Here is an 18,308-nt window from a genome sequence, read left to right as displayed (position 1 = left end):
ATGTGAAAACTTTAAAATAGACCACATAGCTAAAGGCATTTGCCCCCTCCCCCCAATAATTTTTAAAATTAATAATTTTCGCAAGATTAACTGAAAAAATGATTTAAAAAAAAAGGTCCTTAAAACTATTTCAAGGTAGTTCTGCTCTAACCCCCTCCCCCAATATAATTTTTGTTCCTACGGGTCTGAATAGGGGAGAAGACATTGAGAAGACATTTATGCTCTATATAAATAATACATTTATATAATAAATTATATAATAATTATATAAATAATTACATAATAAATATTTATAATATTATAATTGTTATTTAGGAATAATAACGATAATAAAAACTACAACAAAAAATTGTTAGTTAACAATGTTCTAAAGTTGTTTATAAAAGTTTCAATTCTAAGTAGCACCTCTTTTGGTATGACATTATTATAATAAATTGATAAATTTAGTTGCTATGACAACATTGTAATAAATTGATAGATCTAGTTGCTATGACAGCATTATAATTAATTGATTTTGTTGATTTTTAAGTGGCCGACTTTAACTTAACTAGTTTCTCGATCAAACAGGGTTTGTCTAACATAAAAAAAATATTTAACAGCTTTCATTCTTTATTTAAGTTTTTTATGGACCCATGTATACTGCCTAAAGTTGTTTTCAATTTTGACTGCCAAAAAATTTTATGTAAAAAAGAATACGTCTCGCTGAAACTTTCAGTTTAATTGACCAATCCAATCAAAAATTATGATTAAATCAATTTTAATCAAAATTAGCAAAGTTTGAATAATTGTAGCTAGATTTTTTTGATTTATAGAAGAACTTTGTAAGTAAAAAGTAGAAGAGCCTTGTAAATAAAAGGTGGAAGAACCTTGTAAATAAAAGGTGGAAGAACCTTGTAAGTAAAAGGTGATCATTTAAAATTTTGTATTGTAATAGTCTTTCATCAATTTAAACATGAGCAGCTGTTAAAAATTACTTTTATAAAAAAAATGATAAATTACGAAAATTATAAATTCTAAAAAAAATTATGAACTACATTCATTTTATGAGTGTAGAAAAAGTTTTATAATATATTGAAATATGTTATAAAACTTTGCACCATGGATCCTATATATATAGACTATAATCATCAAAAACAAAACAATAAAGTTCTATACATCTTATGACATAGTTGTAGACTTTGAGTGTGGCAACCTTTTTTATTATTTTTAGAGGTCTTTTTTAACCTATTTCATGGTTTAAAACACTTACCAACAAAAATTAATGCTCAACCTGGTAAAGTAAATTTGAAGACTGAAGTTGTCACTGCCAAATAAACATTATTGAATTTGTTAAAACTTTAACAAATTTAGGTCAAAAAGTTGCAGGTTTCCAAAATCAACAAAATTTGAGTATCTGTAGCTTACAATAGATTATTTTGATTTTTGATGAACTTTGGAAATAAAAATGGAGATCACCTAAAATTTTGCATAGTAATTAAAAAATAAAAAAGGCCTTACCCTAGTCAAAAAGTTCTCTAGGATCCTCTTTGAATTTGGAACAAAACATTTATTAACCTTTGTGTTTTAATCTAATGGGTGTCAAATCTGAATTTTTGTTTGTTCCAAATTCTTTAGAATCCTATAGAACTTTTTGACCAGAGATCTTTTTATTTATTTATATTTCCTAAGTTTTGGTCCATCAAAAATCAAAATAGTCTATTGTAAGTTACAGATACTCAAATTTTGCTGATTTTGGTTAATTCAATGTGATTTATAAGAAATGATCCATCAAATATAATATGAAATTTAGTTTATAAATTATAATTAGTAAAAAGATATGTAAAAAATCTTTTAATACTTTTCTTATATTTTAGACAATATGGGAAGGTGGTGCATATTTTTTACGGATGATATTTAAAGATGATTATCCTTCTACTCCTCCAAAGTGTAAGATTTTTTTCTGAATAAAATAATTTTTAAATTTATAGAAAGTTTTATTGGTAAAAAAAAGTTATAAAATGATATAAGTTTTAAGGATTTTATTTAAAGTCTGAAAACAAATTAGTTCTTAGAGTGAGAGTTCTGAGAGTGAGCTTAGTTCTTGCGTAGTTAGATAACTAAGAAAACAAATGTTATGATAGTGTAAATAAAAATATTTCAAAAATGTGTCATGTGCAATCTGACAAAATATACACAGCTTGAAACATATCATATGATCAATCCAGTCTGTATTTCATTTTGTGTTGCAATCATGTAGTTAACTATGGATACTAAAAAATGTTTTGGAAGCTGACACCAATAGGATGGTGGAACCCATTGGTGGCTGCCTCAAAATGAAATTTTGGAGACAATGATTTAGATGCAGCATCCAGTGGTTTCTGCTTTTCAGCTGGCTGCGGCTGCTAAATTAGAGGCATAAATACTTGCCTCCTGCCAGCAGATGTAATGAAAAAAAATTTTACAATTGTTTTTACCTTTTACATTAACAAGTAATTTGAATATTAATTAGGAACAAATGTTAAAAATTTGAAATCAAAGTTTTTTTTTTTAGTATTAATATAGTATATATAGTTAATAGTATTAATAGTTAATTGTATAATAACTTATATGTAATGTTATTATTGTGATAATATACATCACAATAATAATATTTATTATTACATATAAGTTGTTATATATCAATAGCATAGTATATTATTACACATTCTTTATCAATTACAAAAGACATTACTCACAACAGGTAATAAGAGTGATTTTTTTTTAAAATTTAAAACTTTTTAACATTTTGAACTTTTAAATGTTTTAAACCTTTTTAACATTTGTTGTTGTTGTTGTTGTTGTTGTTGTTGTTGTTGTTGTTGTTGTCATTTGTCAAAACGCAAAATACAGCAAATTTTAATGAATATTAAAAGATATTATTTAACAATATCTAATCAATTAAAACAAAAATATATAACATTATTTTAAATAATAAAATGAATAAAAAACTTTAGGATGTTGGCTTGTTAAAATAAAATTTGATCAAGTTCTGACAATTTAACTTTTTTTGTCAAAATGATTTTTTTGCTATTGGCATAGAAGTAAATTTTTCAATTTTTAACTTGTGTTTTGAATATTAAACTATAAAAGTATTAATTTATTTGATAGTTTAAAAAAATGATTAGAATTTTTTAAATAGTCAAAACTATTGCAATAAATCAAATGAAACTGTCAAATATTTAACATTCATAATAAATAATTGCTTGTTAACTTAAAAACAAACGTGAAATTAATTTCATTTCATCTGCTGATAGAATGCAAATATTTCTGCTTCCAATTTAACTGTTGCAGCCAGCTGGGAGGCAGAAACCATTGGAGGTAGCCTCAAACTGATTTTTCTGAAAATTTTGGAGACGACCAACAATGGGTTCCACCTCCCTCTTGGCGTCGGCCTCCAAAACATTTTGCCACTCTGGTGCAGCTGCCAACTCTGGCTGCAGCTGCCAAAGCAAGGCATAAGTTACTGTATGCAAAAGAAATAACATTTTGCAGCTAAAAATGTATTGGGAGGCTGCATTATCAACTCTGCTATGATTCATTGAATGCTATTATTATATTATCTACATCATTTATGTTATATATTATATACACACATATGTATTTAAATACACATATACATATTTATATGCACATATATATATATATATATATATATATATATATATATATATATATATATATATATATATATATATATATATATATATACATACATATATATATATATATATATATATATATGTATATATATATATATTTATATGCACATATATATATATATATATATATATATATATATATATCAGGTCTTATTAAAAGCGTAATGCTGTTTGCATTTTATGTACAAAATTACCTATGCGTTTTCACTTAGCAATTTTATCTATGCGTGAAGCCATTAATCAATTCGAGTATTTAAACAGTCATTTGAAATAGTTTAACCAGAAAACATTAAGCAGTAATTGATCATTTTAAAAAACATTTTTACCTCAAGTGTAAAATAATTTTTAATTTTGATAAAAAACAGATAGTTAAATTTTTTTCTAGTTTTAACTTTGAAAAAATTTTTAATTTAAGTTTATTTAAATTAAATTTATTAAATATTATTAAATTTAAATTTATTTTATTAAATTTAATTTGAATTTAAAAAAAAAAAAAAAATTTTTTTAATATTTCCAAACTATCAAAAAAGATAATTAAAAAAGATAATCTTTTTATCAAATTTAATTAAAGTTACTTTTTTTTTTTTTTTTTACATTCAACTATTTTATTTATTTATATATATTACAAGTTTATGAACAGATGATTTTTTTAGTTTTGAAATTGCTTTTTAACAAAAGTTACCATATTTATTTTTTTCAAAAATAACACTTATTTTATGTTAAATAAGTAAATATTAGGATATTTTTGTTGCTATATTTAGTCCCACCTCATTTAACTTTCTGGTAATTGCTGAGTATGTAGCAAGTCTATTTTCTTTCACTATTTTTATTAGCTTTTTCTCATTCCTTGATGTTGTTTTCTTTTTTCAACCACATTTGTCTTGCCTCTCAATATCTAATAGGATGCTGTTTTTCAGTTTGTCTTCGGTTCTTTGATTCAGTTCACAATACATTTTGATATCTTTTGATATAATCAAGAAAATGTAAGCATTTTCTTGATATTTCACTTATCAAGTAGTGCTTATCTCTCAAAAGATATTATCTGCCATTTATTGAGTATATAAAAGTATACGAACTGTGTGATATTGAGTTATTGCTTTTTTTTAAACTAATGTCTTCTTTTTTCCCCATTTTGTTATTTAGACCTTTTTTTACTAAAGAGTTATTTTAAAACAGAAAAAAACTGTTTTGTGTAGAAAATATTGAAATAAAGTATACAAAATGTGTAAATATTTTGTAAAAATGGTTTAAAGTATATTATAATATAAATCTAATGTAATTAAATTACAATATTTGACCAAAAATATCGCTGCACTTAAAGAATACATAGTAAAATAGCACGAATGACAAAACACAAATGTCATAAAATTAAACAAATGTTGTTTGTCCTCCTGAAGTTGTTGGTGCCCTAAAAAGGATTTTATATTGCTTATCTAAACACTACTTATCTAAACATGCATTTATATATATATATATATATATATATATATATATATATATATATATATATATATATATATATATATATATATATATATATATATATATATATATATATATATTCGATGTTATTTATGATCAAATTGACCAAGCCCTCTCTCTTAATCCATCAGTCAATATCCTTGTTGGTGGTGACTTGAATGCTCATCACACTGAATGGCTTGGCTTTAGTGTGCTGGCATAAAATCTCATATTTTATCACAAAAATAAACCTCTCATGACTTCTGGAGAATCTTTAACAGTATCAATAATAAAGGCAAATCCGTTATTCAACCTCTCTTCTATGGTACATTGTCACCTCACCTAAAGGCAAAGTTGAATTGTTTGCTTGGAACTTTTCATCAATATTATCTCTTAAATCCACTAGTTGCATTTTACCTGATATAGCCGCCAAACAGGTTGATCCATTGCTTGACATTCATATCACTCCAACTTCTGTATCAAAAGTGATTTCCTGTTTAGACTCTTCTACAGCTTGTGGTTCAGACAACATACCTGTTGTTGTCTTGCAGAAATGTTCCCGGAGCAGTCATCTATACTTTCAAAACTATTTAACAAGTGCTTATCAGAGTCTTGTTTTCTGGTAGTAAGTGACCAGAGCCTGGGCCCTGGCTAAAAATGAGACTTTATTCAAACCCCGGCAAAATTATAAGATTTAGCAGGGGTTAATAGCCGGGGTTAGAAATAAAATTATAATACTTTTTGTATTATAATTTTATATTTACATTTACTATTTATTACATACTGGCATATATTTATATATTTTTAAACTCTAATTTATTTTCAACAAGATTGCAAGCAACCACTCTTAAGTTATGAGTTACTTTAAACTAGAGGACAGGTTAAAATACTAGAAAGTGGTTAAATGAAGACTTTAAAAGTTGTAGGATGTATTAAAAATGAAAACACGAAGATGGGGAAGAGTTAAAAGGCTTTTTTGATGTGCAAGGACAAAAAACTGAATTAATAAAAATTTTTATAGCATGAAGGGACAGATACAGTAAAAGGATGCAACTTGTTGAATAAGAAGCCAAGTAAGAATGAGTTTTGGTTTATCCTAATAGTGATGATAGCTTGTTTGAACATTGACCATGATAGTATTTGTAGAAAATAGAAAGAAATACAACCTTTCAACAATGGGAGAGTGGTTCATGCTTGACAGATAAAGCCTTAGGCTGTTACAGAAGAGAGATCAGATTAAAAACTGGTGCTTGTTCTAAGCAATCAAAAAGTGAAGATTTTTTTGTCTAGACAAGAGTATAAAGTTGAGTCCTTAGCTAATAGAGAGGTACTTTAGATGTAAAATTTTAATGAAGATTGTTATTGTAGATAAGAAACATTACAGGAGCAAAGATAGTACTTTGAGGTACCCATAAAGTTACTTGAAATAAAGTGGAGTGTAGGTCTTCAAAAATAACTTTATTTCCGCAGTTAAAAAGAAATAATTTATTAATCTCAAAAACTTTATATAAAGTCAAAGTATTTTCTAGAGTTTTGAAAAATCGGAACCACTTATTTAGCACTTTTTAAAAGTTTTGAAAAAGTGCTAAATAAGTGGTTCCAATTTTTCTTGGAAACCATATATCAAATCAGTTGCAAAATTAGTATCTGCTAAGGTTGTATCTCTTTATCGAGCTCGATACTTTTTTAAGACTGTGATGGAAATCTTGTCTGGAGCACAAACTGTAGAAGTGTTCAATTGAGAACTAACTTTAGCATTAGAAGCCATAATGATTTTAATGTTTAGCAATGGGTTAATCTGTTTAGCTGGCAGGAAGAGTGTGAACTAGGTTCAAGAGTTGAAATAGAGTAAAACTTTTATTCTGGGGAGAAGTAAAAAATCAGATCCATGAATTAGAGATTAAATGTTAAACTTACTTTAGTTAATGATACTGTTGAAAATTTAGCAAAAGTCTCTAGATCCTAACATCTGAGATAAGAAACAAGATTTAGTAAACTTAGAATAACAGAGCTTAACATCAGACAGGGCCTTTTTACATTGGCTTTTTGAAATGGTAAAAGAACATTTGTTTATAAGAGAGATGTTCTTGTAAAAAATATGAAAAAATGATTACTGTTTAATAAAACAACTGCTCAAGATGGTAAAAAAAGCAGAGTAGAATGAGGCTTGACTTAATATTAAAGCGAAGGAATAGAAGCTTCCAAGATGTGCTTTATGTATACATATTATGGGTGTAAATATGTATTTTTGCTATTTATTTAATGCTGGAAAACAATATCCTTTCATATTTATATAAACTTTAGTATTTATATGGTGTAGTCATTGCCAAAATAGAAGATGATCAGATGAATGTGTGGTGTGGCTCTAAAAGATGAATGTGTGTTGTGACTCTAAAAGATGAATGTGTGGTGTGACTCTAAAAGGTGAATGTGTGGTGTGACTCTAAAATGACAAGAAAAGGTGGCATAATCTTAGACAGATTAGTAAAAAGCGTCTTTTCGGACAACGTTTGTTAGAGAAGATTAAAGTGATTTAGGTATCAGCATGTAGAGAGGTAGAAGCTTCAGGAGAAAATGGTAGTGATAGAAGTAAGAAAACTTGAAGAGAGTGTCTTATATATTGTATGAATGAGGTTTAGAAAATGCTCTAGATTGTTTATATTAGAGAAACAGCATAAAAGAGGAAAGCTAAAGCCTGATGATGATGAGGATAACGATGATGATTATGATAATGATGATCATGATCATGATAGTAATGATGATTATGATGATTATGATGATTGTGTTGATCATAATGATGTTTATATATGCATATATATACAAAATATAACATGACTTTTGAATTAAAAAAATATACTTTAGAATGTATAACTGTTTATGCAGCCCCGGTCACAAACCCGGCCCTGGCTATATTTTATCAATCACAGCCCCGGCTATACTTTATCAAATACGGTCCCAGTCAAATATCAACCGCGGTCGTTTACTATTTTCCGGCATGCTGGAAAGCCGCATCTGTTATCCCTATTTTCAAAAATTCTGGAGAGCAATCTGACTCGTCTAACTACCATCCTATTAGTCCTCTTCCTATCATAAGCAAGGTTTTTGAATCTTTAATTAACAAACACTTAATCTCTCATCTTGAATCTAATAACTTACTTTCTGATCATCAATATGGATTTCGATCTTCTCATTTTACAGCTGATTTGCCTACAGTAATAACCGATAGGTTTTATGGTGCATTAGACAGGTAGAGAGGTTAAGGCAATCGCTCTTGACATTTCTAAAGTTTTTGATTAAGTTAGGCATGCTGGTCTTCTCAATATGCTTTCTTCTTACGATGTATCTGGTAACATCTTTAAGATTATTGAGTCCTTCTTTTCCAATTGTAGTATAAAAGTTGCCCTCGATGGACAGCACTCTTCTTCATATCCTGTAACTTCAGGGGTTCCTCAAGATTCAATCCTTGGCCCTATACTCTTTTTAATTTACATTAACAATTTTCGAGATATTCTCACATCTAAGGTGGCATTGTTCACTGATGACACTACCATTTATTCTTGTCACGATAAGAAGCTAACACTCTCTGATTGCTTGGAGGGTGCATCTGATTCAAAAGGATCTCACTTCTGCTACAACATGGGCTCACAGTGGCTGGTGAACTTTAATTCAGATAAAATTCAATTTATTTCAGCCAATCATTGTCGTAATAGTTTAGATCTTTACATATTTATGAACGATAATGTACTCGATGTGTCATCTACCCTTTATCTTCTAGGATTAACTCTTACTTCCAATCGTTCTTGGAAACCATATATCAAATCAGTTGCAAAATTGATATCTGCTAAGGCTGTATCTCTTTATCGAGCTCGATACTTTCTTACTCCGGATTCTATTCTTTATCTCTATAAATCTCAAATCCGGACTTGTATGGAATACTGTTGCCATATCTGGGGCGGATCTTCTAATGATGCCCTTTTCTCTTTTAGACAAGGTGCAAAAACTCATTGTAAACATATTTGGACCTGCTCTTGCTGTCAACCTCTAACCATTATCACATGGTCTTAATGTTGCTTCTCTTTTTCTTTTCTACAAATACTATAATGTGCACTGATCTAAAGAGCTAGCGTCTCTTGTGCCATATACTAAAATTCATTCTCATATTACTTGTCATTCAATTAAGTGTCATCCTTTTTCTGTGACTGTTCCTAAGTGCTCCAAAAACTCTTTTGGAGCACTTAGGAACAGTCACAGAAAAGTTTTTAGAACAGTCACAAAAAAGCTTTTAGACGATTCTCTTAGTTGATTTTTTATAAGCAATGGTATTCGATGGTAAATCGAGTTGCACGATGTTTGACTCTTTCTAATAAATCAATTTCACCCTTTCAAATCGGTAACCAAACTGGTACTGCAAACTCTAACAGTGTTTGCACAAAAGAATCATAAAGTATTCTCAGGAGTCTAACATCTAAACAAATGAAGCATTTTCTAATCCGACACAACATTTAATTGGCTTTGCCTACGCATTTTATTACATGATTTTTTTATTTCAGATTGATAAAATTATTGGCTTGTGGATTTAAATTCTGGACTTGAAATTTACAATTTTTGTTAGACAACAAAACTCATTTACTTACTGTGAAAAAATATTGCAATAATGTTGGCATTCCTAATTTGATGAATAACAACCCTTTTACTCTCAAACAAAGCACATTGGAAATGTAATTAGACCTGCTTTATCTACCAAGCTCATGCCACTCTCCACTTGTTGTAAGGTTGTGTTTCTTTTTTCTACAAATACTATCATGGTTAATGCTCAAATGAGCTATTTCTACTACGATTAACCAAAACTCATTCTTATTTGGCTTCTAATTCAACAAGTTGCATGCTTTTACTGTACCTTTCCCTTCATATATAAAAACTTTTATTAATCCAGTTTTTTTCCTTGCACATCAAAAAAACCTTATAACTCTTACCTATCTTCATGTTTTCCTTTTTTATACAACCTACAACTTTTTAAGTCTTCAGTTAACCGTTTCCTAGTATTTTAGCTTATTCTCTATTTAAAGTCCCTCATAACTTAATAGTGGTTGCTTGCAATCTTGTTGGAAGTACATTAGAGTTTCAAAATATATAAATATATGCCAGTACTTAAAAAATAGTAAACATAAGCATTAAATTATAATATATAATAGATTATAAAAATTTTTTCTAGTCCTGGCTACTAAGGGGTCGTCCATAAAGTACGTACGCTCATAGGGGGGAGGGGGGGGTCTTCAAAAAGCGTACGAAAGCGTATGGGAGGGGGGGGGGAGGGTTCAATTTAAAAGTACGTACTTCAATTTTCTAATTTATCACAATTAACCAGCTAATCAATAGAAAAGTTACATTCTGACTAAAGATTCTAGTTTGCCAACATAAAAAGATGTATGGTATATGAAGTAGAGGGTATAGTTTTCCTCTATGCACACACATGTATGGGCACCCTCAGAATTTTTTGATGTTCCAGATAGGACACTTTCACACATCGTGCAAACTCATAACTTAAGTTTGTTTATACCTATGCCAAATGAGGAGGCCTTGCAAAATATCGGGATGGCGGAGGCCTGTGAACAAAAAGCCTTAAAACGCTTACCCTCCCGACCCCCAAAATGAGAGGGGTGTAAATTTTGCATGGTTATAACTTTTAGATTTGGAAAAAAATTTGGATGGCCTCCGCCATCCACATTTTTTGCAAGGCCACCTCATTTGGCATATTAACAAACTTAAGTTTGCACGTTGTGTGAAAGTGTTCTATCATCAAAAATCAAAACATTAAAAAATCCTGAGGGGGCCCATGCACACATGCCCGCCCTTATATACTGGCCCTGAGTAAGATCTGAGGGCCGTGGTTGATGGGACGGAGTCACCCTAAAAAAAACGTGTCAATGGCGTCTCAAAGACCGCTAGGTTTTGCTAAAATAAAAAGTTTCTTAAAATAGCAAAAGGGCACAAAATTTGCTGTTGCTCCCTCCCACTGGGTTTTACCCTTTGTTTTCAATATTAATGATCTCACCTTAGACTCGTTTTTTACTTACTAAAGAGGGGTGCCTGAAAAAAACGTCCACCTTAAGTATAGTTTATTTACATTTGATTCGTTAAAAAAACAAAAAAAGTTTTCCTAAATTTCACCGAGAATCGAACCTGGATCTCCGTCGACTATTGCCGCTGCATAAACCTTTCGCCCAAATACATACTTGCATTTGTAAATTTTAAATATATTTAAATTATTATTTGCATTTATACTTAAAGACGTTTTTAAAATGCGTAAGCAAAAAGCTTTGGGGTAGTATAAAGTATCTAAGGTACCCTCCGTCTTTATTTTTTTTAATTAAACTTTTTAATTAAGAAAAAAAAAACAGGAGGGATGGGGGGGATATTTGAGGGGGGGGGTATTTGAGAAACGTACGTACTTTTAAGGGGGGGTGGGGACATAAAAGTACGCATGGCAACAGGGGGAGGGGGGGTCAAATTTCAAAATTTTTGGCGTACGTACTTTATGGACGACCCCTAACCCCTGCTAAATCTTATAATTTTGCCTGGGCCAGAGCCCGGTTTGCAAAAAGTCTCATTTTCAGCCAGAGACAAGGCGGGGCCGGGGCCACGATCACTTACTAATCATATGCGACTTTAATGTCTCATCAATCAGCTGGTCAAATGGCTGTGTTGATGCAATTTCAAATGAGAATGGAATTAAATATAAATTTGCAGATATTTTAAATGATAATTTTCTTTATTAGAATATTAACTTTCCAGCTGTCAGATCAACAACTCAGTCAGCAAGCGTTAGTGGGAAGCATAAACAGAAGCCATCTAATAATATGTTTCAGTACATTTAATAAATAAATATTGCAGGAAATAAATATTGTTGGAAAGGTTTTTTGTTTAGAAAAATTGCAACTACTTATTTAGCACTTTTTAAAAGTTTTTTTTAAAAATTTAGAGAGTTCTGGTACTTGAAAAGTACACTTTTTCAAGACTATGATGGAAATCTTGTCTGGCGCACAAATTGTAGAAGTTTTTAATTAAGAATTAACTTGAGCATTAGAACCCAGAGTGATTTGGATGTTTAGCAAAGAGTATGGTCGTTAGATTCAAGAGTCAAATTAGAGTAAGATTTCTTCACAAATAACTCTGCTTTATTCTGGGAAGAATTAAAAAGATCAGTCCCATGAATTAGAGATTAAATGTTAGACTTACTTTAGTTAATGGCACTGATGAAGACTAACCAAAAGTCTCTAGAACCTAACATTTGAGATAAGATACAAGATTTAGTAAACTGAGAATAACAGAGCTTAACATCAGACAAGATCTTTTTACATTGGCTTCTTGGAATAATAAAAAGAATTTTGTCCTTAAGAGTAATGTTCTTTTAAAAAAGATGTAAAAAATGATTAAAGTTCAATAAAGCAGCTGCTCAAGATGGTGAAATATGTGGAGAAGAATGAGACTTAACTTAAAATCGAAGAGAAGGAAAGCTTTTAAACTTTTATTATGCATACATATTATGGATATAAACATACATGTTTACTATTTATTTAGACCCTGGCATACAATATCCTTACATATAAATTTATATAAACTTTAGTATTTATATGGTGTGGTATTTGCCGAAAGAGAAGATCATCAGATGATGATAATGATGATGGTAATAATGATGTTGATCATAATGATGTTTATATATATATATAATATAACATGAATTTTGAATAAAAAGTATACTTTAGGATATATAAATGTTTATGCACCTGGTCACAAACTCGACTCTGGCTATATTTTATTAATCCTGGCCCTGTCCCCGGTCAGTTATCAATCCTGGTTGTTTAATACCCATGATGAGTAGGTCTTTAAACTTATTCTTGTCTATATATTTGCATGCCAGGCCAAAAACCACATCAAATTCTGCATACCTAAAAAATCATTTGGCTTGTAGATGCATCCAAGTAAATACATGTCATTATCAAAATAAACAACTGCCCACACTTGTTCTAGTTTACAGGGATTTAAAACAGCATCATTTAGTTCATAGGAGTCTAATGAGTTGTCTATACATAAACAAACACCATCGCATTTTTGTCTGTCTGATCTGTCTTTTCTATACTGATGGTAACCTTCAATGTTTACAACTGAATCACTTTTAAACCACATCTCGGTCACAGAAACTGCACTTGGTTTTATTGTTCAATTACCACTTTGAACTCTATTTAACTTGTAATCGAGAGAGGTAGCATTTAGGTATAAACATGACAGTTTTTTAATTTCATTGCCATCTGACACTGAATTATGTAGAAATATATTATTCTGATTTTTTTTTTTGAATTTGGCGATCTTATTGCCAAAGATACTATACCAAAAGGGATCATTATCTGCTCTTGCCTCATTCATTTTATTTCTTTCAGTTCTGAGGTTAAAGTCTTGGAATCTCTGAGCCTTAACCAAATCTGGACTAAAATAAATATCTTTATGTGCGACATTACCTCTCAATTTTTTACCTGATGCTAATATTGTGTTGCGAAGAATATCCTTAGCTAATTCAACAAGAAGTGGACCTGGTTTATTAGTTTTAGAACTCAACTATCTAACAAATTTTAGTATTACATTTTCTTGATTTATGAGCTTAAAAATTTTTATTTACTTTGCCTCTTCTTTTGATTTCATTTCTATGCTTTCTTTAGTTGATTCTCTTGATTTGCTCTTCTTTTTCTTTCGTCTTCATTGCTACATTAGTTACCATCAGCTGCTCTGTAGGCTTCTTTTTTGTATACCCTGTTTGACAATAGTAGACCTGTCACTGACTTGCTTGACTCAGCTTTATTTATTTTTGTCATCATTTTTTTAATATTTTTGTCATTCAGTTTTTGTTGTTTCTAGTTTTGTTTCTTGTTCAAAGAATTCTAAAAAAGTGTTAGAAAGCTAATTTATTTTTAATTTTAATATAATTTTTTTTTGTGAATGATGTTATTTGATGATGACTAGAAAGCTTAGTTGTTTGACTAAAAATGTATTTAGTTAATGTTTCAACATTTCACCTATCCCTAATTGTCAGTTAATGTATGTCACTTTGAATATATTTAAAGCAGTTATTAACAATAATAAATTAATAATAAATTATTAACTTACATTATCAGTATAAATCAATAATAAAAAATAAAATATTAATAAATAATTAAAAAAAAACATGTATTGTAATATTTTAATAGTAAAGGAAAACCATAGTGCGCAAATATAATATAATAATTTAGAAAAAAGTTTTTATTGTCTTTTTGCTTTTAAGTTTTTAACCATTTAAAAGTGATACAATAAAATTATGTGGTGCAAATTTTAAATTAGTATGGTTATTGGGATGCCAATATATGACATTATTTCATGGTTACACTGGTTACAACAGTATAAAACTGATATAAACAAAAAATTAACTAATAAAAGTTTTATGATTTGTGATCCAGACCATCTAAGGGGAGGCAATTTTTAATTGCCTCCCCTTAGATGGTCTGGATCCCCTCCATAGATGGTGTAGTTCCCCTCCATAGATGGTGTATTTCCCCCTCTGAATATATCTGAAATATATATATATATATATATATATATATATATATATATATATATATATATATATATATATACATATATATATACACACTTTCAAAAATTGATCTGTCCCTATTCTTAAAACTTTCTATTGGTTCTCACAAGACACTCTGTTAATTTTTTTCAAAATTGTATGAGATTTAGGGGGGTCACCTCAAGTCTTGCAACGAGACCTTAAACAGAAGAAAAACTTTAAAAATTTCAAAAATAATAATTTTTTGTTAAAAATACCTTAAAAAAAATTTAGACTAAAACTATGAAAAAAAAATTTTTTTTAATTTTTTGTTAAAAAATAATAATTTTTATGCAATAAAACTTAGAATAATAATTCTTGTGTAAAATTTTTATTATTTTTGAAATTTTTATAAAATTTCGCTTCTTTTGAGACCCATCATGACATACATTTGTAAAACTTTTTTTTTTCTGTTTAGGGTCTTTTTGCAAGTTTCAGACTTGAGGTGGCCCTCCTAAATCTCATTCAGTTTTGAAAAAATTTAACAGAGTGTCTTGTGAGAACCAATAGAAAGTTTTAAGAATAGGGACATATCAATTTTTGAATGTATTTGGTGTTGGATGCACCCTAATATATATATATATATATATATATATATATATATATATATATATATATATATATATATATATATATATATATATATATATATATATATATATATATATATATTATAATGATAATAATAATAATAAGAAGAAGAATATATTGATGCTGAAACAGAGATAATGTATCCCTGCAGAACCTATCACTAGGTTGTTGCAGCCATTACTATAAACATAACCATACAAACAAAGCTGTTTCTTTAGTAGGACAACCACAAAACACCAAATGAGCATTTAATTGTTAACGTCACTGCCTACAATACCATTGTGAATGTAAACATCAGTAATTGTATCTGGATGATAAAATAGCCTTAAATGAGTTTAATGCTATTGCATTAGTATCTTCGGTTTTTAAGGTATTCCACAACTTCACAGCTCTGTTTGTAAAAAAATTAAATCTTGTTGGACAATTTTTTTATCAGTTCAACATTCAATTTATGTCCTTGCCTACATGTATGAATCCTAGGTTTATCAATAACTGGAACTGTAAAATTTGACCATTGAATTTTCTCATACCCATGAACAATTTTACATATTTGGATTAAGTCTCCACGCTGTCGTCTTAAATCTAAACGGGTTAAATTCAAATATTTAAGGCGTTCTTCGATAAATCTTTTAATTCTGAAGGGATTTTTGTTACTTTGCGTTGAATTCCTTCCAGACAGTCTATATCTCCTGTCAGATAGGAACACCATATTACACTTGCGTATTCTAAATGTGGTCAGATATATGATTTATACAAAATTTCTATCATTTGTACGTTTATTATGCTAAATGTTCTTTTTATCAGACCAATTATGGCATTTGCTTCAATTCATGCATTTAACACTTGCGTTTTCAATTTCAAATTCGATCTTATTGTAATTCCAAAATCTCTTTCTTCATACAACGATTCTAGGACTAGTTTTGTGCCATCTACTTTATTTATACTATAATTGTACATTAAATTCTGTTTGCCGATGTGCATAACTTTACATTTGTTGATGTTTAAGTTGATTAACCAATCTTTACACCACTTTAAAATATTATTAATATCCCCTTGTAATATAAACATTGTGTCAAATTATTTACTTCAGCTATTATCTTTGAATAATCAGCACAAAATTTTGAATTATTTAAGAGGACATTATTCAAATCATTAATGAGAATTTCTAAATAAAAGTAGCCCGAGCATGGAACTTTGTAGAACACTGCTCAAGACCATCACCCAAATTGATATAAAATCACCCATAAGAACTCATTGTTTACGTGAATATAAAAAATCTGCAATCAACTTCGATAGTTTGCCTTTTATACCATAAGCTGATAATTTTAACAATAATCTCTGATGTGGTACTGAGTTGAAGGCCTTAGCGAAATCTAAAAAATAATATCCACAAAAGAACTTTGGGATAAATAACATGTAGTCAAGTCTATGGATTCTACTAAATTGGTGACACATGATTTATATTTCAAAAAACCATGTTGATTCTGATTCAATAAGTTTTCATAACCCAAAAAGTCAAGTATGCAGTCCTTTATAAAGGATTCCATGACCTTACATACAATAGAGGTTAAATAGTGGGGTTACATTTGAAGCTTTCCAAATATCAGGCAGTTTAGAATTATTGAGCGATATATAAAATAGAATACTTAACGGCTTTGAAAAACTGGATGCGCATTGTTTTAATACATATCCATGCACATTATCTACACCAATACTCTTGTAGGGATCTAGTTTTAATAATTGTGGGTATACGTTTGACACAGTAAAAGTTGGTATTGGACAACCTTTATCTGTTCGAATAGGAAAATTTGGTATTTCATTGTTTTCTTGTGGTAAAAATACTCATTTTAATTGATTATTTAATTGATTGACAATATCAAACCCGTTAGTTAATGGCTCACCATCTTGATTATTTACTTTCCTAATATGACCATGAACTGATTGCTGATGTTTAACATACGATTTGAATGTTTTGGCTTATACCTGAAGTTTTTTATTAACTGTATTTCATATTTTTATATATATATATATATATATATATATATATATATATATATATATATATATATATATATATATATAAATATTGATAAAAAATCTCTAAGTATGAGAGCGACTGATTGTTTGTATAAACTTTAAATGAATGAAGTTTCAATTTGAATTCTTTCATTTTGCAGTCTTAAAATATAATCCACCAACAATACAACTGATATTGCTTTTAAACTAACAATTGTTAATAAACAACAACTTCTAACAATTGTCAGTAAACAACACCTTCTAACAATTGTCAGTAAACATTTTTTTAAATTTAAAATAAATGTTTATATATAAGGTAATTTAAATAAACTACATTATTGAAACTACTTGCTGTTTAAAAAAAAATAATTGTATTTTAAAGAATGTTCTGTAGACGAAAAAAAAAAACGTTTTTCCAGGCTCCTAGAGTTACATATTTAAATGAGGCCTTGAAATTAATCTGGCCTTGGAAATTGATTAAAATTACCTCGTACATCACAAATAGGAAAAACACATGGCATTAAATATGAAGATATGTGAACAATTTCCCACCCTGTCAGCCAAAATATAATATGCTATTGCATTATATATTGGCTGAACATAGTTTTACTGAATTCACTATTAGCCACACATTGTTTTAATGAAATTACTAATGAGCTAATATGGGTTTGGTTTATTTTTCATCTCCCACAAGTAATAAACTGATTTTCTGTGAAATATTAGCTCGCTAATATTTTTCGTTTCAGAGATATGAGCTGATTTCAGTGGAAATTTTCCATAATAATTGCACGGTAATGCAAATGATGTAACATAAGTTAAATATATTGTGTCAAAATAACATGTTTATTTTCCTGAGTCACTTTTAATGGAACATTTTTATTTTTTGCAATGAGTATTGAATTCACAACAAAAGTTTCATTATGATT

The 18,308-nt window shown here is 28.9% G+C and overlaps 1 protein-coding gene across 1 annotated transcript in view; it reads left to right on the top strand.

Moving 5' to 3' along the window:
• The window catches only part of LOC100211838 (SUMO-conjugating enzyme UBC9), a 45,457-nt gene that overhangs the window by 11,631 nt on the left and 15,518 nt on the right, over window positions 1–18,308 (top strand). Inside the window, exon 4 of the mRNA XM_065803555.1 lies at window positions 1,854–1,926. Within this exon, the coding sequence (XP_065659627.1) occupies window positions 1,854–1,926 (73 nt within the window). The remainder of the gene's footprint in view (window positions 1–1,853; window positions 1,927–18,308) is intronic.

Source organism: Hydra vulgaris, chromosome 08, assembly GCF_038396675.1.
Source record: "Hydra vulgaris chromosome 08, alternate assembly HydraT2T_AEP".
In the NCBI taxonomy this organism is placed as follows: Eukaryota; Metazoa; Cnidaria; class Hydrozoa; order Anthoathecata; family Hydridae; genus Hydra; species Hydra vulgaris.
This window is presented reverse-complemented; position numbering and strand designations above follow the sequence as displayed.